Source organism: Ictidomys tridecemlineatus, chromosome 9, assembly GCF_052094955.1.
Source record: "Ictidomys tridecemlineatus isolate mIctTri1 chromosome 9, mIctTri1.hap1, whole genome shotgun sequence".
Lineage (NCBI taxonomy): Eukaryota > Metazoa > Chordata > Mammalia > Rodentia > Sciuridae > Ictidomys > Ictidomys tridecemlineatus.
Window position 1 is genome coordinate 53,635,486 of NC_135485.1, and position 25,122 is coordinate 53,660,607.

The window sequence follows — 25,122 nt, forward strand, 5'->3', positions numbered from 1 at the left end:
AATTAGTTTATTTATTTATTTATTTGTTTATTTTACGTGAGAGTGTGCTAGCTAAGAAACGGTATTGGAAATTAAACAGGTGGGCTTGTGGCCATATAATTTACCAGTTCTGTGATCCTCTTAAAACTCGGTTCTCTATTTGTAATCAAGGGTTGTGTAAAGTAAATGATGTAATAACAGTGTTTCTCACAAGGCCTCTGTAGTCATTCAAAATGTTAGTTATTGCATATTACCATTTTATTGATACCATGTTCCTTATTATGTATTATCTTCCCATCCATAAATTCCCTAGGACAGGAACTTTGTCATAAAAATATTTTGTGATCTTTCAACAAACACCATAGTATATTGCATACACTAAAAATTTAAGTCATCCTTTCAGAACCATCAGTTCCACAACCAAGTATTTAACCAGCCATGAAGACATTGGAAGGCCTATGTGTGTATACTGACTTTTTTCTGTGTCGTTGTTGCCCAAACAATGTCATATAACAACTATTTTCATATCATTTACATTCTATTAGAAATTTTTAATAACCTAGAGATGATTTAATGTACACAAGAGGATATGTGTAGGAGATATGCAACACTAAGCCACTTTACATAATGGATTGAGAATCTGCAGAATTTAGTATCCATGGGTGGAGGGCCTGAAACCAATCCTCCGTGTGTGGACTCCAAGGGATGATTGTGATTGTATTAATTATGTTACAAAATGGCAGTGTGCCATTGCTAGACCTCAGAGTTTCCATTTTGTCAAACCATGTCATTTTCCAAGATGCTCTTAAAAAGAGCCAGAGAAAAGGGCACAGGAAGAACTCTTCTGAGGAACTAGGGCAAAATATGTATTGTTTATTCATTCATTCTCCTACTTATTTTTCCCACTCATTCTTCTTTGTATAACTTAACGTAGGCACCAATAGTAGTTTAAATAAGTTTTTAACTAAATGAATGACTTAGAAAAAAGCATGACAGAGTATAGTAATATATAAAACACAAAGCAGGTGGATATCAACTCTCCTGATAGAGGTACTGATTAAGTGTTGTGGTCCCTCAGGATAGGGGGAGATAGCGTCTAGCAGAGGAAAGCATTTGCCCAAGGTTTTCATTCTCTTATTTGAGGCTTAGTCCACATTCAATGTCTACTTTATTTGGTCACATGACCACTAATGTGAAGAGGGATTAAAGGAAGGAAAGGTTAAGAGCAGTTTTCAAAACTTTAATGTTTTCTGTTTTATAGTTCTTAATGTGAGATTTATTTTGCAAATCATTTTTATATACTTGAAACTATCCAAGTTTTATTCAGCCACATCTAATTTCTTAGTTTAGAATTTAAAGTTATGTGATAGTTCTGTGTTGGTCTTGGAAGAGGGCATATAAAACGCAGCCCACCTTCTGGTTTTGTGTCTAGCTGGGAGGAAAATTACCTACAGAATGTTGGTAAGAATGAAGAGGCTGTGTGCCTATAGAAGTCATTCAGACATGAAGTATTATTATGGCTGTAAGGTAGAGCCCCTTGCTGCTGTACATGGGATACTGAAAAAGATAGAATTCAAAACTGGGAAGTGGAGTTGGAGCCAGGAGAGAAAAGGGTATGCTCCTATTCTAAATAGGAAAGGTGAAACAAAAACAGAAAGTGAGCAGGTGTGCTCCTCTGTGGGTCACAAGATGGGAGACAAGGTTGGGCGCAAAGATAGGGGCCAGCAACTTCGTGGACTCTTCTGCCACTGGGGATGGTAGCGGGGTCTCTTCTAAGCTGCTTGATGGATAGTGGCCATCCAGATGAACTCTGAGGCCAAGTCCAGGCTGAGTGGGAGTGAATGTGGTGATGTGTAAGAGATGTCTACTGTGGATGCTGGTGGTGGGGTGGCTGTGGCCAGCTCTCCTGCCTGCTTTCTTGTCTCAGTGGAATTTGGGAGTGCTGGGTCTCCTGCTAACCCCACAGAACACTTTGTCATCCTTCATGTGGACCCTGGTCAGAGATAACCACATTGATGTAGGGACGTGACGATTTGTCCATTTCATAAGTTGTACAATAGGAAGAAGGCAAGCACTATTCAAGCTACCCCGATAAGATGTGAAAAAGAAATGACTGTTTTAATCTCAGTGTTTCTACTTCAAAAACCAAAACATATTCTCATCAGAGGACAGAATTCCAAAGAAAATCAAGGTAGATTAGAGGCATGGACTTCACTTTGATTTACTGGCTTTGCTGACCATAAAAAAAAAAATAGTAATTAGATTAATTTGGCAATTCTTCCCTCCCTGGGAATTTCTCTTTTTTCTTCAGGTTCTCTTTTACAATGAGGTTAGTTTAGTTATTGCTAAGAATCAATGTATTCCTATTCAACATAGTTGACTTTCTGATATACTCCCCACCCAGGTATTAAGTGAGGCTAAAGGGGTTTGTTTATTTCCCCCTTGTTCTTTGTTGTCTGTTCCTGGGAATGTAGACACACCTGTGTGTTCTTATCCCTGAAGCCACTGAATTCACTGAAGTGAAACAGGCACCACTCCTAGCGTTTTTCTTTCCAGTCTTATACATTTTCAATATGCAGTGATTCTCAAGGCCAATATTTGTGAGAATTTTCTTTCTTAAACTACAACTGTAGCTGCTTCATCATCATCATCCTCTTTGGCAGATGGGAAATTTGAAACACAGAGAGATAAATTAGCATGTTTCAGGTCATACAGCTAATTAATAACAGTTAAGATTCAAACCTAGGCAGTCTGGCTTCAGAGTCTATACTCTTCTCTCTGCAATGCTGTCTCTTCTATTTAGTTCATTTCCCTACATAATCAAAGACTATGGGAAACTGTGAATTCCTGACATAACTCATGATCCATCAATTCTCTGGGTATCTTTGTGTTGAGTGATGTTAGCAGTCTTTGGGAAGGGTATTTTCGGGTGACAGGGACTCTCCTTCAGGTCGTTATTTGCAATACAATTGCTGTGGCCTCTTCAGAAATCTTAGGGGAGCAATTGAAGAAATTTACTAGAGTCACAAGTTAGTTTATGACACATGATTGTGAAATTTTACTTCCCAAAGGATTATTATACTCCTTGCTCAGGAGATAACATATAAGAAGTGTTAGAAATGGTACCTGATGGCACCTAATGATATCACCTGGGGTGATGTCACATTCTTTTTCCATTCCATTTTGCTGAAGCCACTTTGAGTTGCTGTCAGGGAGAGTGATTGGTATTTTCCTGTATGGAGGATGCTGGTCCAGAGAGCAATGTGCTGTGGTGCAGCCCCAGCAGGGATGTGTGCTGTTGGTGCAGGAATTTCTGCTGTTTAACCTGGAAAAAACATTTGTTCCCTGTTAGAGGGGGTGGACAGACCTATATCCCATCTTTAGGAATGTACAAAAAGTTGATTGTTCAACCCTGGACTTCACCCTAAGCTACTTCTCCCTTAGGGATCTTTGATGTTGAATGCTGATGAAAAGGTAATCGAATTTGTGATTGTCAGTTCCAGGACCACTATAAAGAAATGAAGTGACTAAATGGAGCAGCATGAACATCTGTTCCTTGGGATTCAAAATTCCACTAGTCATTTCTTCATTTTCATGCCCTTCTGATCACCTAAAATACTTATTCCAATTTCTTGATTGGAAAGGCATTGCAAATGTTTTCACGCAAAAGTCTTGGAACTTTAGATCCTTTTTTTCTTCCAAAGATTTTTAGAAATTTCAAAGCCAAGGGGTTACAGAAATAAAATACACTTATTGTAACCAAATCAATATGTATTCAATTACCTTAATGTTCTGAAAACACTTATAGTGAGCAAATATATTCTCTTGGTTTGTATGCTAATTTATTGATTCATTTAGCAAATTAATTAATTGCTTATTGTTTATTTCCCCTACTTGCATGATAATATCAGGGATAATTTTTTCATGTTTTATCCTTTATCTTCAGAGCATGAAATAGAGACTACTTAGAGGATAGACTGAGCTCAATACACATTGCTGAGTGAATACATGGATGGATTGTAAAAACTTAGAACTTATAGAAAAGAAAACATTGAGGCTCTAGAAATAATCTATATAACATTTAAAATGTGCTTTAGTTTAAATATACCTGTATAGTTAAATAAGCCTGTGATTAAGGCAGTCCTTGCTTTATGCACTAGTGCAAGACTATAAAAAATGATCATGCAAGCCAAAATCAATACAAAGCAATCCTAATAATCCATGGGAAAAGTTACCATTGTTCCTTGACCTTTATAAAAATTTCAAAACATTAAAATCTCTCTTGATGTTGGCTATAATGGTACAGGGAAATGGAAAACAAAATGTTAAAACTGCTATTTACTTAGTACACAGTAATTTAAGACTTTAGAAACATTGAGATTAAAACTGTCATTTCTTTTTTCACATCTTATCAGGGTAGCTTGAATAATGCTTGCCTTCTTCCTATTATACAACTTATGAAGTGGACCAAACAGGTGTTTTCCTTTAAATTCCTAGACAAATTGTCATGTTCTCTTTAGTTGGGATCAGCGTACAGCATTTATTCTTTATGCTTTCTGTGTCAAGCGGTGGTCTCTTGGGTTTCTCTAGTGTGAAATTTTTTCCAGCATCATTCACTTCTTATAAGACATTGTCATCTTTTTCATCATGGCCCTTTTTCTTATAGATGTTGATAATTTGCCTTCACAAAGTTCTTTATATTCAGAATCTCTTAAATGGCGACTGGCAACATTGTCAACATTCCATGGATGTCGATGTCTTCTGCAGCTCTCTTTGTGTTTGTTTCAGATTTCACTTCTTCTAACATCATCAGTTCTTTGTTGACCAGTTTTCTCTTTTGATGAGCCACATCATGTGTATTTACCACAGAAAGGCAAGAAGGCACACAACTACACACTTGCTGTCTGTGTGAATTGAGTAACAAGCTTTTAGTGGCCAGTCACTGACGGATTGAAAGAAGAGCTATGGGGCTAGGGTTGAAGCTCAGTGGAAGAGCACTTTCCTAGCATGTATGAGGCACTGGGTTTGATTCTCAGCACAAATAAATAAAATAAAGGTCCATCAACAACTAAAAGATATTTTAAAAATATTAAAAAAAAGAAGATCCATGATTGGTCACTGTTCAGCATGCACATTTTTTAATTAAGTAGTGATTTATGGACTGAAGAGCTAGCAGCAAAGGTTTTACTTTATGCAATTACAGTTACTATACTATGTTAACAGAAATTTGAACTGTGTTGTTAAAGGATTAAAATTATTTAACTAAACTGTGCTACCTGAAATACACACACATGATAGAACTGAGCAAAGTGAGGGTTGCCTCAATTTTGGACTTTGATTTATGGATATGTATTGTGCATTTTTTCTTTACTAGAATAGGGCCACTTTATGCCTATGATTATTTTTTTTTCATTTGGTTTTATATGGTATACGTGTAAAAACCCTGCAATCTTGAATTCATGTTTTATGACTGCATGGTATTTTGCTGTGTATTTGTACCATGTTTAGTTAACCAATCCTTCTTTCTTTTTTTTCTCAATTATGAACAATACTGCAAAGATCACCACTGTAGCAAAAATCTTTGAAACAGCTAGCATTTATTTGAAATGAATGTATTTTTAGTGGAAGAATTCCTGGCTTATAAGATATACTTTTAATAATTTTTTTTAGTTATAGATGGACACAATACCTTTATTTTATTTATTTATTTTTATGTGCAGCTAGTGCCCCACATGTGCTAGGCAAGTGCTCTACCAATAAGCTACAATCCCAGCCACCAGGATATACTTTTAAAACATTCCCACATCCTTCCAAATTTCCCTTTAGAGATTTTTTCCCTTTTAGGTTCCTTCTAACAGCCTACAATGGGAGATACTATTTCACAATTTCTAAACATTGGGCATTGTCATTCTTTCCTATTGTTATATTTCAATAGGTGAAACATATATACTTTAATAATTAGTTTTGATTACTAATTAGGTTGAATATTTTTTCATGGATTTATTTGCAGTAAATAAATTTTGACCTTTCAACTTTTATTTTGTCCTATATTTATGTAATTTTCAGATGGTGGGCATTTTCATGTTTTATTAGGTTGTTTGTATTGAAATCTAAATATAAATCTATTGATTTATATATTATATTCATGTGTGTGATATACATTAATTGTTTCCGTATGTATATGTCATTGGATTATTATTATAAAAGTATACATGGGCCTTAGTTTTTAATGTGACCATCAATTTCCAAATACTTTCATCCCTCTCCTTTTTAAAAAAGAGAAAATAACCTACAACCTGGGGGAAATTCTAGTTAAATTTTCATTACATGATTTCCAGGAGATGGGGTCAAAAGGAGCTAGTAGGGCATTCAATTATCTGCTTAAGTGTGTTGGAAAACTTTTTCCCTCTCAGGTGTACAATATTTTACTTGGACTTGTTTTTCAAGTGCATTGAAGTGTGACTAAATATTTTTGGGTACTGCCATTATGTAAAAAAGAGACCTCATCTTGTTAAATATTCCTTTACCAACTTTGCAGTTAGTCAGTTATGGTCAGCGAGGAGCCTGGGAGGGCCATGGGCTCAGACATTGGACAGAGGGAGGGTGGGTGGAAGGTGTGGGCCTAAGGAAAACCCAGGATTGGGGTGCTCTGATGCCCCTCCCACAGCGACATGAAAATGTGATTGGTTCAAGATGATTTCCGTCTTATAATTTTGGATGGGTCATAAGTGAGGAAGGAGGAGAAGTCATGTGGTTGGGCCTCAGCACATCTGAGGGCGCAAGGTTCTTGGTTACAAACTACACAGACCTGGAGCGCAGTTCTTTTGGAGAACTGAGATACAGATTGGACCAAAAGAAGAGAGACCAATTTTGAGTGCTTTTTGGCTTTAGGTTGGGGATAAGGGAGAGTCAGCAAGAAAGATGTCTACTGAAAATGTGGAAGGGAAGCCCAATAACCCTGGGGAGAGAGGAAGATCTCGGAGCTACACTTTCCTCCGGGTTGTCCAGCCAGTGTTTAACCACAGTATTTTCACTTCTGCAGTCTCTCCTGCCGCAGAACGCATCCGATTCATCTTGGGAGAGGAGGATGACAGCCCAGCGCCTCCCCAGCTCTTCACCGAACTGGATGAGCTGCTGGCCGTGGATGGGCAGGAGATGGAGTGGAAGGAGACAGCCAGGTGAGGCATGGCTGATCATATGCTGTACTAACTCAGTGTGGGGCATGGTAGGTGAGCCTGCAGGTGCCTTCTTCTCACCTCCACACCCTGAATGGGCAATGAGGGTGGTGTTGCTGCTGCATTAAGGAGTGAACAACCCCTATTTCTTCTTTTCTTCTACATTGACATGGTTGCAGGGCACCCTTCCTTTCACTGTTGAATCATAGTTTCATTGCCCTGTGCTGTTGTAAGTTTGACTTTTATAATGAATGAGAAGTTGATCTCAATTTATATTCCTACTTTACGGTAAAGTTTTTTATAGAGATAATAAACTCAGGCACCCAAAGATGATAGCCTACAGATGTGCAAATAACTCCAATTTATCTTGTGAGACCTTGTTTTATTCTCACTCCATGATAAGAGAGGCATTGTGAAGATGGTGATAGGAATTAGCAGAGTAGGATTTCAAGTAAAAACCTGTCATCTTCTAAACATCCAGCTAAAAGCAAGTAGAAGATTCACTTCAATTTGGAGTTTAAAGACCTCAGTTTACTTTTATGCTCTGTTTCCTGTTAGCTGAATGGTATTTAGTTTCTTTGGTTTTATGCCGGATTCAGTGGTTTATGCCTATAATCCCAGTGATTCAGGAGGCTGAGGTAGGAGGAGTGCAAGTTTGAGGCCAATCTCAGCAGCTTATTAAGACCCCGCCCCAAAATAAAAAATAAAAAGAACTGCATATATAACTCAAAAGAAAAAAAAGAACTCTGGATTCATTATCAATAAAGAGTAGATAAAGTTCATTGGATTAGACAGAGCAATGAAGGGAAGGGAGGAGATGTGAGAATAGAATAGTAGAATGAATCGGACATAACTTTCCTATGTTCAGTTATGAATGTACAACCAGTATAACTTCACATCCCATTCAACCACAAGAATGGGATCCTAACTGGAATAAATTGAACTCCATATATGTGTAATATGTCAAAATACACTTGATTGTCAAGTATATCTAAAAAGAACAATAAAAAGTGTAGATAATCATACCTATTATGTATGATATGTATTTATGTTATATAAAATGTGTAATATTGGGGCTGGGGTTGAGGCTCAGTGTTAGAGTGCCTGCCTCGCACATGTGAGGCACTGGGTTTGATCCTCAACACCACATAAAAATAAATAAATACATTTTTAAAATGTGTAACATATTCTGTATAATTATATCATATTTTTATCTACACACACACACATATATATAGATATAGAAATGCTTTCTACATTATTAACCACTATAACAGGTAGATAAACTTTCATGATTTCTGAGCTTTCCTTTACAAATAAATTCAGTTACATATCCCAGAGTAAATCTTCTTTTGTGACATGAATAATTATGTAATATAAAGACTTTGATATTGGTCTCTCATTGTTTTGTAATACAGAGATACCAATTTGTTTCAGTTTTCTAAATAAAATAATGTTTATGTCTTTTATAGACAATAATTTATTCATATCAATTCAATTTACGCAGTGCTTTTTTGAGTGATTAGTATATATCCAAGCATTATTTTATGTTCTGAGAGTGCAGTAGGGAGCAGAAGAAACACATACAGTGACCTCTGTACTTTATTGAAAAGTTTGAAGCAAGTTCAAAATGCTGTGTTACAATCTGAGGAATACCAATCAGTATCCTGATTTTTAGTTTAAGAGAAATAAAGCTAAAAAAGGCAAAGGTCTCCTGTGGTAATTGATGGAAATGGAACCTTCATCTGCTCTTCTATTCTAGATAGGCTACTCCAGAGTCAGAAAGAAATTGATATTTTTATCATTATGATCAGTCAGAACAGATGAACTACAGAGAGCAAGCTCAATAGTCCCCCTTTTTCGACTTCAGGGCTCTTTTAAGAGTTAAAGGAAGGACTTTTTTCTGAGGCATATCTTGAAAGTTTCACATATTATACCATTTACAATGAAGTCTTTGTCAATTTGATTGGGTTTTTATAGGTTAGGTACTCAGACTATGCTTTACAGATTTATGAATTTATTCTTATTTCCACAATTTTAAGTATTGCTGAATGTCTTCAGCCATTTGGTATTTTTAATACTGGAGAGGTTTTGTAAATTGATTCATTTGATAATGATTGAGAGGCTTTTATTATTCATCAAGAATTTTGAGGTAGCTTGGACTTACAGAGACACCTGCTTTTAAAAAGTTTAGTAGAACCCGTGAAGACTTTCTTGCTTTCCATAACTTAAACCATGGTCAGCAAAGAAAAAAGACATTTAGGTTATTCCTTACCCTCACAGTAGCATTAAGACAAGGGATCCGATTTTCAAATATTTTATTTCCACTTAATGGGTAATTCTCCTTCTAATTGACATCTAGAGGGAGTGTGCTTGTTTAAACTTGTCTGTTTAATACTGAATCAGTTTTTCTCTTTTACTTACAAAGCTTCGGTAGCACATCTGTATTTTACTCTAATGCTGTCAAAGATTTTTCCTTTTTGCTCTTTGGAACCTCTTGTGACACAGCAATTGTCTCTTATTTCCCTTTTTAAGAACAAATAACTTGTATACTAAAAATCTTTAAAACATAATTTTAGTCCTTAAAGTGTCCTCCTAAAAGAAGGCTTCAAAGCAAAAACTTTTACTGGTGTCTCCATTTTATTCTCTTTTCTTTCTTTCCATTAGGAAAGTATGGAGTGAAACTTGTATTAGTGCAACCTCAATTATGTGTTGTCAGGTCTTGGTCTAGCCTTGGCTTTGCTGTTCTCTGATTGTTTAATTTTGAACATATCACGGGGTCTCCCTGAGTTTGTGTTTTCTGTTCTATCAAAGGATCATAATATTGGGTTGTAGCCTCTCTAACATAAGCATATTTTATTGCTCTAAAATTTTATTCAGATGTGTGTATTGTTGTAGTTAGCTATGGCTGGTTTGATTCTTATTTTTATCTTGAAATTTTGTAGTTATCATAGAGTGCAGGGATTGTTGTCTGTTTTTTTATTTCAGTCAAAAGTAGACTGTGCTTTATTTGACATTATCCTTAGTCCCAAAAGGGTGGAGAGGTTGCAATTCATTGTATAGGTAACTCAGTGTTGAATGAGATGGGCTTAATATTTCCCTTTAAGATCATTACAGATTAAAGTGATCTTGAATTATTTACTACCATCTTTGAAGACTTTTTTTTTTTTAAGCATCTTTGCCATCTTAGTGATGTAATCAGTTTCTCAGAGACTGTATTGCCTGTAGGAAGAGCACTGGGAGTATACTGTGTGTCAGGGAGAAGTTGTCTAGGAATAAAAAGCACTCACACTCATTAATAGCCCACCCATTATAACTTCTCATATGTAGTATTTGCCACAATTACTATTAATTAATTTTTATCACTAATTTGTGTTTTTATTATTTTCATCTGTTTTCCCTCATGACACTAACGCTGGGGACTACCATGGCTGTTCACTATGGTGTTCCCAGTGCCTTGCTGTTCTTGATTCATACTGGGTGATAAATATTTTTTGAATATGTGATAAGTTCATAACTGATTGCCTTAGAAATAACCACTTTGAATATAATGGATTTTTAGACATATTAATTGGCCAAAGTTGGAATTCTATTATAATTTCTCTATTTCTGAATGATGAACGCTTGTGGAACAACAGCCCCAAAGTACCTAGCATATCACTGATAAAGCTCAGAAGAAGACCTTTGTTTAAAGTTTTAAACTACTTCATCAATGTGTGAATAGCACCTGCATTTTTATCTCTAAGCTAGACTTCTTTCCTTACTTAATTGGAATTAAATATAATTGGAACTATTGGGAGTCTCAAAATCCATGTTTCCAGATCTGCAGCTCCTACAGATTTCTCCACGTCAGTAAATAGTTTACTCTTCTAGTTGTGTCAGCCAGAATGTTGGTCTTTTTTGATGCCTGTCTTTCCCTTTACCTGCTATTTGATCAATTGGCAAATTCTGTTTCTCCCTTAAAGGTACTCAGATATTCAGATGTCTTACCACATTTCACCTTCAGTACTCCCATGACCTTGACGCAGGCTACCATCTTGCACCTAGATTACTGTGAGTGGCTCCACCTAGTTGGTCTCTGCACCAGCCCTTACTTCCCTCATGAGCTATCCACCCTGGTCTCTTTGACCTTATTTCCTGTTTTCTTTCTCCTTATTCAGTCTGCTTGATCCCCACTGGCCTGTCAGGCTCTACTCTGTCAAGGACTTTGCCCTTGCTGTCCCCTCTTCCTGCCATGTACCACCACAGTTACCTGCAGAATTCATTTCCCCTCCTTCAGGTCTTCATTCAAATATTATCTTCCCAGGGCTGCCCTATCTATAGTTGAAACTTTCCCTCAACACTTCCTAGCACTTGCTCATCATTGCTTTAGTTTTTACCACTTGTCACCATTTGGCATATTATATATATTGTTATTGTCCTTTCCCAATAGAACTAAAGTTCTGTGAGGGCAGTTGTTTTGTTTATCACTCTATTCCTAGTGCTAGGTACTACCTGGCACATACTTATGCTCAAGAAATATAGGTTAATAGAACCAATGAAAAGAGAAATAGAGCCTTGATCCTTAGTTTGCTGCTCCACCTAAATTCTCTGAAGGTTTGGAAATGATTATGCTTCCAGAAATGTTCAGATTTTAAGCAGTCTTTACTTCAGAATGTTTTTTTTTTGTGGTAATTTGACTTCTATTTGTGATGTCCATTTCCCAGACATGATAATTTCTTTTCCCCTATTAAAAGTTCTCCAACCTACCAGACTAATAAAAAAGCTTTTGCTTAGAAGGAATTCATTTTATATGTGAAGATGTGACGTGAATCTTTTTCTGATTTAAAAAAAAAATTGAGAATTCTGTCCTGCAACAACCTCAGTTGATAGACATGTTTTGCGGGGAGAGGGCTGGGGTTTGAATTTCAGGCTTCATGAATGCTAAGAAGATGCCCTACCACTGGGCTATACTTACAGGTGATAGAATGTTGTATTCCAAGGAGAGCTAACCTTTCATACTTCTCTAGCTTAATGCAGTTTCTACGGAGTCTATACTCCACAGAACACAGTTCCCCCCTACTTTTCCTTTTTAGGTTCTATACTTTTCAGTTGGTACTGATTTGATTTGACTGAGAATATTCTACATGGAGCCTCAGCATTACTGTGGTTTGAATCCTACTTCAGGAATTTCAGGTTGGCCCTGTGCCTCGAACAATAAGGAGTAATAGGGGAAATGCCCTATTTAAGTCTTATAAGGTGCAGTAGTCATGTAGTACTATGAACAAGAGAAGTTTTTACTTATATGGAGTTTAAAGTAACAGTCAATTCTATCTGCCAGCCATCTTTTCACATCCTGTCTCTGTTCTTTTTCCTGTAAGTTAGAACTTTGAATTTTTAGTGACTCTTCCAAAACAGAGCCCAAGTTGAACACTGCACAAAGGATAGACTTATCAGACCCCACAAATGCATCTTATCAATGGAATGGCAAGGAATGTGACTCTTTCAAAAGAGTACTTCTGAATGTTTGCTCATTAGAAAAATGACATTCAGTGAGATAGCAGTGATTAAAATCGAATCATTTGGAAATGGTTACAGAAGTCTTGCTTCTTGTTAAGAACCTAGGTATCAGCTAGTGGGTTCATGAAGCAAGTGAGTAAAAAGAATAATTTGTGGCCCAGATTTGGTGATGGCCCAACAACTGGAGGAAGGGACTCCCCCCTCCCCCCAACTCTTTATTTCTTTGAGCTAGGAATATATCTGCAAATGTGATTATTGTTTTTTGGCTTTGCTTCAGTAAATTTTCAGATGGACAGTGCTGGAATTCACTACTGTTAAGTGAATGTATGTTAAAGATCACTTATCCAGCATAACTCAAACAGTACTGCCAAACCTGGGTAAAAAGAAAAGCCATCACAGTTTCGACAGATGGGAGCCAACAAAGGGAAAGGGTGTTGATGTTTCATGTCTAGTGGGACAGCACAAGGGAACACCTATTTGTGTTTCTGCTGATTGACCTGACTCACCTCTGGGAAACCTAATTTAAGGTCATGGCCATGACACATCAGAAGGTACACTGACCCTGTGGGTTTTGACATGGATCACTTTCTTTCCAATCTACACTTTCTCTCTCTTTTTGTACTGAATTACTCTGGGAAATTCCATTTGAGACCATTTTTTTTTTCTGTAAGAAAAAGGTTTTAGAATTCTAATCAGAATATAATTATATGTAGTTACATCTATATAATTATATGCAATAATTTTTACAGTCCATCTAGAAACTTAAGAATTCTCCTTAAAATCATAATTTATCCCAGGTATGTACTAGCATTGACTTCTTTTATATGTAATGAGGCATTTATTAATTAGCAAGAAATTTAGTATCATTTCAATAGTTTTATGTAGTTGGGTTATATTCTAGTGCAAAGGTCGTGTCTATTTTCCACTGTAAAACTTGAAGGTTTTTAAGTTAGAGGTCTTGTCTTTTCTTAAATATATTTAATCATATGATTGGAAAGTTGCAAAATCCAGTGATTCCCAGTGGACATTCTGTTTCTTCAACAAACGAGTGAAATGTTGTTTGGTTGGCAGTCACTCAAAGTGTGGTAAACTGCAAAGTACTTTATCATTATTCTTCTAAGACCTTGGAATAAATAAACTTCACCTAATAAACTCCCCTCCAAGGGTACAACGGTTTTGTAATTGCAAGCATTTAAAAAGCCAACTTTTGAAATTAATTTTCCTGTAATATGTCAAGTACTGAAACAAGAGGAAAAGTCAGAAACTTATTCCAAATATATGGTTACTCATAGTCATTATGAAGGGTACATAGTGGCTTTTAGTACACTCTACAATAAAAACGTCTGTTTTTTTAAAAAAACATAATTGCATGGTTATAAAGCACCTTTATAGATTCATTGGCACTCAGGCTGAACTTTGGTCTTTTGCCTTAGCCTTCTTTTTAATGGCTTCTGATTTGAATTGAGTAGTGTTCAGTTTTTTTTTTTTTTTCCCACAAGTTTGTCCTTGGTATGTGAGGTAGATAGATATAGTGCGTGCAGTTTCCAGAATGAAACTATCTGCAAACAATCTGTTTATATGGGCACACCATTCTTTTGTGCTTAAATGAATATGTTGAAAGTATAATTGTTCCTTGAACAATTGAGATAGTATATTCTGAAGGAATTTCATAGGCCTTATCCCAGGGTTCCGTTATGCTGTTAGCTGTGCTATAATATGACATCATCACAGCTCTCAATATTTACTGAAGGCAAAGTGAAGTAGTTGCCGAGCTGAGATAATACTTATCCCTTAGGAATGTAGATTTTAAGCAAAGGCTAGTTTTAAGACTTTATGTTTCCATTCCTTTATGGTTAAATCTTGACCTAAAGGGCTAGTATAATCCAGGAGTGTGAGTAATGCTATTTTGTAAGTCCAACTTAGTTGGGATTTACGATTTCTAATTTTTAAAATGTACTTTTAAAATGTCTTCAAATTCATATTTTAAGTCCAATCAGGTTCCTTACACTGTTAACTATGGAGAGGAATGCATAAGAGGCAGCCACAAAGGAATCCAGTGATTTTGCTTCTCTTTTTTAAACAAAAATTTTATTAAATTTATTTTGTTTGGGCAGTTGAGGATTGGCTTAGCCTTTTTGGGCTGCAGTAATATAATATCATAGATTGGGTAGTTTATAGATAACAGAAATGTATTTCTCACAGTTCTGAAGGCTGGGAAGTCCAAGATCAAGGCCATAGCAGCAGTAGTGTCTGAGGGGTGATACTTTCTCATTTAAAGTGCCTTTTTAGCTGTATCCTCACATAGTAGAAGAGGCTATCTGTCTACTTGGGACTCTCTCTATAAGGGCACTAATCCCAATCACAAGGACTCCACCCTTCTGATCAAAGTACTTCCGAAGTACTTCCTAAGACTATTACCTTGGGGGTAAGATTTCAACATATGAATGTCAGGGAACATAAACATTTATACCATAGCAAGGGTAATGGCAGAAAAGAACCACTGTCAGATACTGGACATCAGTGATGCATAGTTTTCTTTTAAGGAACACGTTTAGAAGTACAGGTTGATGGGAAATTAATAGAAAGGAGACACTCATTTAGTAAGGATATTAGGGTAATGAGGACATATAAGATATTTCATTTAAAATAATTTCTAGTTGATTCTTGTCATTCATCTTGGGCTTGAATCTATCACCAAAGAATCTACCTGTCATTTAATAAGAATATACTTAGAAATAGAAAATGAGGAGTCACTACACTCTCTATAAGTTATATAACTCTATGTAACCCTGACTTGATTTCATATACCATGAAATCTTTTGTCTACTGGAGCCTGAACTTGGGCAATAAATTATAACCTCAGATGTAAATACAGTTCCCACAACCATTACCAAAAAAACATGGTTAAAGAATTTATGAACAAGTTGGAAAAATGTGATACCTAAAGTTAACCAATGTATCATATTGCATAAAATGATTATTCTTGAAATAACCCTGATTACCTAATTACCTCTTATTGTTTTGGTTACACGCATAGAATTCTATAAGTGTGTGATGTAAAACTGTCATTTTTTTTCTTCTCCGAGCCCCTTCTATTTCTCTGGCTGTCATTCAAACCAAAATGAAGAAGCGCTAATTCAATCACAGGTGTGCATATACGCACACCCACATGCATGCAAGAGTATTAGGACTCATTGATTCTTTACTGGAGTGTGAGTCAACCACTCTTGTAGAAATAAACTAGGTTTCGTTCTGAATTTCAGAGCCTCTTTGGTGTTGTTGTTGACCTTTTAAATCTTGGGGAAAACATTTAAAAATCTCCACTCCTTACCTTTTTTGGGGTGTGGGGTATAAGGGGAAAAAGCAAGGGTCTTAGAATTGAGTGAGATTGGGATGGGGTTACCACTGACACAGGAATTGCCTGGCTCTTTGTGGCTTTATGACAGGAGCATGGAGGGAGAGTCTTTGAATATGGCAGAATACTTCTGAATCATATTTGTGTTAGTCTTGATTAAATTCTAAATATTATCTGGCTTTGTGGTTGATCACTTGATCTATTTTCACTCGGTTTCTCATGTGTGTTTCCCTTTCCTTTGGGGGTGGTAAGAGTTCTATAAATAATACTTTATATAGAGTTTCCTCTGATGTCTGCCCTTTGTTCTCATCTTTGGTGAGTTAGGTGAGTGTTTAGCTTTTTCTAGGAAAACATTTTTTCAATCATTAAACCTTTGGGTGAAAAATGTAGAAAAAAACAATTTTTAACTCACTCTTTCTTTTATCCAGTATCTTTCAGAATGTTTGAATAAAACAAAGCAGTGTATTCATTTGGATGGTGATGTATAGCAATCAAAGATGCTTTTCTGTTTCCTTTAACAGTGTAGGACAGTCCAAGTGTAATGTATGGGACATAAAAACTACCAAATGTGCTTTGCTCTACCTGAACTTTTTTGTTTCTGAATATTGCCGTATTATCAAAATGTCTAGAAGTCTTAGAAAGCAGCAGCTATGGCTGTTTGTTCCATTGCTAAGGTTTATAGAAGATCTGTTATTATCAGAGTAGATCTGTTTTTCACTGAGCTTGTGTATTTTTAAACACACATGGAACCAGACTTGCAGGCTAAAGCTTCTGTTAGAATCTCAATGAGAGGGAGCATTTGTTAGCTGAGAAATAAACAAAGACACAGCAAACATGATGACCCTCCGTTAAGCATCCACAAAGGGAAACTTTATGTTCATTTCACCACTTGACACATCAGGGTTTCCAACTGTTTGAGATATATATTGGTTCATCACTAATATTTTACCTTATATGAACCTGCCTTGTGAAGTCTCAATAAGATCCTCATGGTGGTGGCTATTTTTATACATTGTAGGTTCTATCCACATGCAGAATTTTGAGATGCATATTTTTCTACCTTATTTAAAAAGTTTAGTTAAAGAATCATTCTTGGGGGTTGTGGTTGTGGCTCAGTGGTAGAGCACTTGCCTAACATGTGTGAGATACTGGGTTCAATCCTTACCACCATACAAAAATAAAAAAAATGAAAAATAAAATCATTCTTGGTGTTTTCATGGTTACATGTGGGCAGGTATAAAAACAAAGATGTTTTGTCTCTTTTTGGTTACTTTTATTCTCTCTAACTGTAGGGTGAGGAGTGGTCTATGACTCTGGGTGTATTCCAGAAGGTAATGCAATAAATGATAGAGTAAGCTATTAAAACTTTACAAAATGAGACATAAAAAAGAAAGTTCTGGTAAGAGTGGAAATGGAGGGGTTGACATTGCTATTTCTAGAGGAAGTTGGAGCAATTTTAATTATTATTCACTATTTTCATCTTTCTAGATGGATTAAGTTTGAAGAAAAAGTGGAACAAGGTGGGGAGAGGTGGAGTAAGCCCCATGTGGCCACGTTGTCCCTACACAGCTTATTTGAGCTTAGGACATGTATGGAGAAAGGATCGATCATGCTTGACCGGGAGGCTTCTTCTCTTCCACAGTTGGTGGGTAAGTATACTGTTGCCTTCACAAGTCATGAGTCTACATTAATGTAGAGGCCTACTAGTGGAAATAGAGTTGAATAGTATATAACAATCTTTTCCTTTCCACATTGTGAAATTAGTGTGGTTTATTGTAGAAAAGTTGAAAGTCAGAAAAGAAAAATGTAGCTGGGCACAGAGGCACACACCTGTAATCCTAGTGGCTTGGGAGGCTGAGGCAGGAGGATCGTGAGTTCAAAGCCAGCTTCAGCAAAGAGAGGTGCTAAGCAACTCAGTGAGACCCCATCACTAAATAAAATACAAAATAGGGCTGGGGATGTTGCTCAGTGGTCAAGTGCCCCTGAGTTCAACCCCAGGTACCCCTCTTTACCCCCCCAAAAAAAGATAAAAAAATAAAATGTCTTCTGTAATATGTTAACATTTGGAAATATTTTCTTCCTGATTTATTTTCCAATCTTCTCTTTCATGCTTTTCATTTTTTACATTATTTTTTCTTATGTTTAGGATTGTACTATTTATTTATAGATTTGTATTAATTTAATTCACTTATTGGCACAAGATTAATATTTTGAGTAGACTCTCTCACTCACCCATCTTTGGTCTTATCAGACCAGAAGTCGGCACATTAGATTTCTAGAACTCTTTGACCTACACGTTGCATCGAGCTTCTGTGCACTTCAGTTTCAGCATCTGCAAAATGGAGCTTAAATCTTCTATAAGAAGGGAAATAGTCTGGGTCCTGCATTGGATGTCAAGCTTTTTAGCTGTGTATAGAGAAAGCTTATGAAGGGCAGCGAGTAGGTGGGACCTTTTGGGTTAGTGACTGAGTCAGTTCACATTGTTGCTGAGTATTATTTGTATCACCAAGAACTTGTGAAATTTCTCTGCCTGAAATTCTACCATTTAAAGATTCATTCCATCGAGCCCAGGGTTTGTCCTCTATAAACATGTGCACATTCTCTGGAAGGTATCGTGTATCAATCCCATGAGATATAGAAAGACATCACAGGAAAAATGATAGATTTAAAATTGGGAGGGGGGGCTTTAATGAAAGTTTACCTCTGCTGGCATGGATGACCAAGGATAAAGCAAGTAACTTAACTCTTGTGCAGTCTTATTAATCTATAAAAGCAGGATGAAGCAGAGTTGTTATGAGAATAAAATGAGATCATTAGATGTATTTGTTACAATTTAATTATCTAGATCTTTTTACATGTCACCTGGAAGAGGGCTGAGTGAAGACCAAGTCAGGTTAAATAGATGCTCAGGAACTTCATGAGCAGGAGAAAAGATTCCAAATGGTGTGGTAGACAGAGCTGGAAATGGTTGCATAGTTTCTTGACTATGCCTGGAGCTGATAAACAGGAGATGAAAGTCAAAGTGGAATTACACATGGGAGCTTTTCTTTAAAGCTGTCTTTGGGGTCTTCAGCACCAGAAAGAGCTTAAGGAGCTTCTGGTCTTCAGCAGCTAATTGACCCCTTTACATGTAGTAGAAGACAGATTCCACATTAAATTGGAACCTCTTTAGCCAATGGCCACAGAGAGAACTTCTGATATTTACTGCATTTAAGAAAGGTTAATCGAAGCATTTTATGTTCTTGCATTAATTTTCCATTACCTTTTATTATCAACTGTGAACCTTTTCCCTAACCTCCATGCATTTACTTTAAAAATTGTCATTACATGTTAAAATTAGACACCACTGGGTCATTTTGAGGTATCATCCTTCACTAATATGTTTGCTCCACGGTCCCTGGGGCAAGTAGGCAGAGAGCCAGCGCTGTCATTCTGGAGCTAATAATACAGACATACAGTTCAGAGGCAAATCACACGTCATGAGCAAAACAAAGGGAGAAAGGGGGAAGAGGCTGGTTTTGCAGGCATGGGAAGAAAGCTTGCTTGAAAGAGTGTAACTGGCTAACAACAAAGACTTACAGGTCCTTGGAGAGAATCAAAACCTTCCGGAGGGTAAAACATGAAGAATAAAAGGTCCTATTTTATCTAGTTTAAAATGACAGAAGATGGAACAGTAATTTTAAGAGTTATAGTCATTTAGTTAAGAAAAAAATCCTTTCTAGCAGAGGGTAAAATGGAGTTGTTCCCAAATCCTGAATCATGCTATAATTTTCAGTTGAAAATTATTCACAGCTAAGTCTTAAGATGCATCTCCCCCCACACTCCAATTTTATTTCAAAAATAAGATGAAAAACTAATAGCAACTATGATAGCAAATATCAAAAAACAATAGTATGCTGCTTATTCTTCTTTGCAGTCCACCAGCTACCACGTCTCATCAGTCTGCCTCTCAGAGGCTTCCCACCCTGAGCTCAAAGGCAGTGCCATAGGAGGGGCCTTGAGATGCATGGGGGCTATGAGTGGCAGGTGACTATCTAAGCAGGTGTCACTTCTCATACTTACCAAAAAAAAAAAAAAAAAAAGAAACAAAAATTCAGCCTAATTCTGATTCTTCTCAGGACCTCTATATGCTTTTTCCATGAAGAACCCCTTCTGCATGCTAATAGAAAAACTTATCTTTTTAAAAAAGTATCATAAAGGGTAAAACATCATTTTCATGGATTATTTTAATAGTTTTATTATTAGCATCATCATCATAATTCTACATTTAACGAGAGTGTCATTCATATTTGAAGCTAAGTCCATGGGAATTTTCCTTCCCTTCTAAGTTAAAAACATTATAAGCCAGTTCAGGTATTCTATTATGATAAAAAATGGATCAGGGAAATGTACCTCTATTTTTGGAGCTCATTTTGTATGTAAAGGCATTCCTGAGCTGTGCATGTTGGCAGATGTGTGAGTTCTGTTGCTTCTTGCTTTTCACACCTTTTTATATTTTCAAAATGACTTTATTTCTATTGTTTCTTCTAATTACAAAACGAATATATGCTTATTTTAAACTGATACAGAAAAATGTAACCCACAAAAATAGAAATACCCACTCAACTAATTTTCAGATCTATCTTCTCAGGTTGCTTGCCTGCTTTCTTTTCTTTTCATTTACACACACACACACACACACACACACACACACATTATTTATTTTAGTAAAGGTACTAAATATAGTTCAGATACTACTGAACTGTGTCCCCATCCCTTTTTATTTTTTGAGGCAGAGTCTCGCTAAGTTTCTAAGAATGATCTTGAACTTGTGATCCTCTGGCTGCAGCTCTGCCAACTTGCTGGGATTATAGGCATGCACTACTGTACCTGCGTCTCAGCATTTTTTCTATGCAACCGTTTATGCATCTATAATTTATTTCACAAAGCAGAATCATACTGCCTCATTTTTTAAAAAAAATCTTTATTTTATTTACTTATTTGTATGTGGTACTGAGGATTGAACCCAGTGCTTGAAGCATGTGAGGCAAGAGCTCTACCACTGAGCTACAACCTCAGTCCATATACTGCCTCTTTTTAATTGGTCTTTTCTTAAACTTAAAACATAACAATATTTTTCCATGTTATTAAATGTGAATGTAATTTTAATGTATTAAAATTACACAGTATTATCACACAGTATTTAATAATCTATTATTGGGTGTTTAAATTGCCTTCAAATTTTTTATTGTAAAGAAAAGAAGCAAAGATATTTCTTATAGTTTTGTGAAATTGTTAGATTATTTTCTTGGTATGAATTTCTAATGGTAGAATGGTCAGAAGCTTTGAACATATTCAGAGGTTTTGATATGTATTTCTTCAAGAAAGTGACCTAGTCACTTTATCATTAATGCATAAAATTGCCTGCTGCATGCACCCTTCATACCATGGGGGATTGATTTGTCTTTTTAATTTTTATCACTTTGGTGGATTAAAAAATACCTCATAATTGGTTTAATTTGCATAAATTTGTTTAAATTGTCTTTCTTAATCTTGAAGTTGAGTATTTGCATATTTTTTGGCCCTTTGTATTGCTTTTAAGAAGTCATTTGTGACCTTTGGCCATTTTTCTGTTGCATCACATCTTTCTTTTGGTTTGCAAAATTTCTGGGTGTATTGATTCTTTTCTTGTCTAGAGTTTGCTTTTTAAATCTAAATAAAAACATGTGACCTGGAGAAAGATCTAAACTGTGAGTCAAAAAAACTAGTTTTATTGTTTTTTTTTTGCCTCTAGTGAGTCTACATGTGTGGACCAGCATCTCTCTAGCCCACTCTTTTCTCACTTGTGTAATAAGAGTTTGAACTCTTTATTTTTTTAATTTGTTTTAATTAGTTATACATGACAGTAGAATGCATTTATGTACTTTGATATACATAGATGGCATGCAGTTTCTCAATTTTCTGTGTGTACATGTTGCAGAATCATATTGGTCATGTGGTCACATATATACATACAGTAATAATGTCTGTTTCATTCTACTATCTTTCCTAGCCCCACATCTCCCCTCTCTTCCCCTCCTATCACTTCCCTCTACCTAATCTAAGGTAATGATGTTCTTCCCTAGTGCCCCCTACCTTATTGTGAATTAGCATCTGCATATTAGAGAAAACATTTGGCCTTTGGTTTTGTGGGATTGGCTTATTTCACTTAGCATGATCTTCTCTAACTTCAACCATTTACTGACAAATGCCATAATTTCACTCTTTAAAGCTGAGTAATATTCCATGGAGTATATATACCACATTATATTTATTCATTCATCTATTGAGGGACACCTAGGTTGGTTCCATAGTATAGCTATTGTGGATTGAGCTGCTACAAACATTGATGTGGCTGCATCACTATAGTATGCTGGTTTTTTAATTCCTTTGGGTATAAACCAAGGAGTGGGATAGCTGGTTAAATAGTGGTTCCATTTCCAATTTTCTGAGAAATCTCTATACTTCTTTTCATAGTGCCTGCACCAATTTGCAGTCCCACCAGCAATGTATGAGTATAGCTTTTTTTACCACATCCTCATCAACATTTATTATCGACTATATTCTTGATGATTGCCATTCTGACAAAAGTGAGATGAAATCTTAGAGTAGTTTTGATTTTCATTTCTCTAATTGCTAGAGATTTTGAACACTTTTTCATATATTTGTTGATCAATTGTATTTCTTCTTCTGTTAAATGTCTGTTCAGTTCCTTAGCCCATTTATTGATTGGGTTATTTGTTTTTATGGTGTTAAGTTTTTTGAGTTCTTTATATATTCTAGAGAGTAACACATTATTGGAGGTGAAGTAGAAAAGACTTCCTCTCAATCTGTAGGCTTTCTCCTCAGGTTATTGTTTCCTTTGATGAGAAGAAGCTTTTTAATTTGAATCCATCCCATTTATTGATTCTTTATTTTACTTCTTGTGCTTTAGGAGTCTTGTTAAGGAAGTAAGATCCTAGGCCGACATGGTGAAGATTTGGGCCTATTTTTTTCTTCTGTGAGCCACAGGGTCTCTGTTCTAGTGCCTAAGTGTTTGATCCATTTTGAGTTGATTTTTGTGCAGGGTGAGAGGTAGAGGTTTAATTTCACTTTGCCACATATGGATTTCCCATTTTGCTGGCACCAGTTGTTGAATAGGCTATCTTTTCTCCAGTGAAAGTTTTTGGCACCCTTGTCTAGTATGAGATAACTGTATTTATATGGGTTTGTCTCTGTGTCCTGTATTCTGTACCATTGGTCTACAAGTCTATTTTGGTGCCAATACCATTCTGTTTTTGTTACTATAGTTCTGTAGTTTAAGGTCTGTTATTGGGATGTCTTCTGCTTCACTTTTCTTGCTAAGGATTACTTTAGCTATTCTGGGTCTCTTATTTTTCCAAATAAATTTCATGACTGCCTTTTCTATTTTTATGAAGAATGTCATTGGGATTTTAATAAGAATTGCATTGAACTCTTTAGTTTTTTAAAATTTATTTTAATTAGTTATACATGACAGTGGAATGCATTTATGCACTTTGATATACATAGATGGCATGTAATTTCTCATTTTTCTGAGTGAACATGTTGCAGAATCATATTGGCTTTTGGTAGTATGGCTGTTTTGACAATATTAATTCTGTCTATCCAAGAGCATGGGATATCTTTCCATCTTCTGAGATTTTCTTTAGTTTCTTTTTTTAGTGTTCTGTAGTTTTCATTGTAGAGGTCTTTCGCCTCTTTTGTTAGATTGATTCCCAGGTATTTTTTTATTTTTTATTTTTTGAGGTTATTGTGAATGCAGTAGTTTTCCTAATTTCTCTTCAGCAGATTTATCACTGATGTATAGGAATGCATTTGATTTATGAGTGTTATTTTATATCCTGTTACTTTGTTGAATTATTTTATTAGTTCTAGAAGTTTTCTGGTGGAATTTTTTTGGGATCTATAGGATCATGTCATCAGCAAATAGTGATTGTTTGAATTCTTCTTTACCTATTTGTATCCCTTAAATTTCTTTCTTTTGTCTAATTGCTCTGGCTAGAGTTTCAAGGATGATGTTGAATAGAAATGGTGAAAGAGGACATCCTTGTCTTGTTCTAGTTTTTAGTGGGAATGCTTTCAATTTTGCTCCATTTAGAATGATGCTGGCCTTGGGTTTAGCATATATAGCTTTTACAGTGTTGAGGTATGTTTCTACTATCCCTAGGTTTTCTAGTGTTTTGAACATGAAGGGGTGCTGTATTTTGTCAAATGCTTTTTCTGCATCTATTGAGATGATCATATGATTCTTGTTTTTAAGTCTATTAATATGATGAATTACGTTTATTGATTTCCGTATGTTGAACCAACCCTGCATCCCTGGGATGAATCCCACTTGATTGTGGTACACTATTTTTTTAAATACATCTTTGTATGCAATTTGCCAGAATTTCATTGAGCATTTTTGAGTCTATGTTCATCAGGGATATTGGTCTGAAGTGTTTTTCCCTTAATGTGTCTTTGTCTAAGAGCTTGAACTCTTGCTCAGCTTTCAGCTCTGCTATCATCTGGAGTTGGCACTTTTTCTCCCAATTGGTAGCGTCTGTGGGATTTTGAACACTGAAGGCTTAATTTCAGTGTAGCTGTAAACTGTTACTGCCCCCACTTTCCTTTGAAAAGTTTTGTAGTTTATGTTTAAAGAGATTCCTATAATGTGGACCATTTTAATGGAAACTTAATGAAGGGCATAAGCCACACAGATGTTTTAACCTGTTCTAACTGGTGATTTCCAGACATTAGTAACAGGGCAGGCTGGGTATGCATATGGGTTGGTTTGTGATTTTAAGGGAAAGCAAGAATAGAGGGAGGCTCTGCCAGGAATGGTAGATAAGAAACACTTTAATCCACAACCCTGGAATTAGAGTAGGAGTTTGATAACACTTGCAGCTGATATGCTGGGCTGTTTTTTTTTTCTTTTAAATTTTTTTTAAAAATTTATGGTTCTTCTGTAAAATGGACTTTCCACATGGAACAAAGCTTAAAGGGAAAGAAGAAGGGTTGTGTTCTGTAGGCACCTAATTATTTTACCGTTCAACAGAGGGATAATTGTAATTACAGGATCAGTTCTGAGATTTT

General features: G+C 36.0%; 1 protein-coding gene across 8 annotated transcripts in view; it reads left to right on the forward strand.

Annotated features, from left to right (window-relative positions):
* Slc4a4 (solute carrier family 4 member 4) overlaps window positions 1-25,122 on the forward strand; it is a 322,941-nt gene that overhangs the window by 121,611 nt on the left and 176,208 nt on the right. For all 8 annotated transcript variants that reach the window (XM_078021397.1, XM_078021393.1, XM_078021394.1 and 5 more), the window contains exons 4-5: window positions 7,022-7,157; window positions 17,497-17,657. In XM_078021397.1, the coding sequence (XP_077877523.1) occupies window positions 7,022-7,157; window positions 17,497-17,657 (297 nt within the window). The remainder of the gene's footprint in view (window positions 1-7,021; window positions 7,158-17,496; window positions 17,658-25,122) is intronic.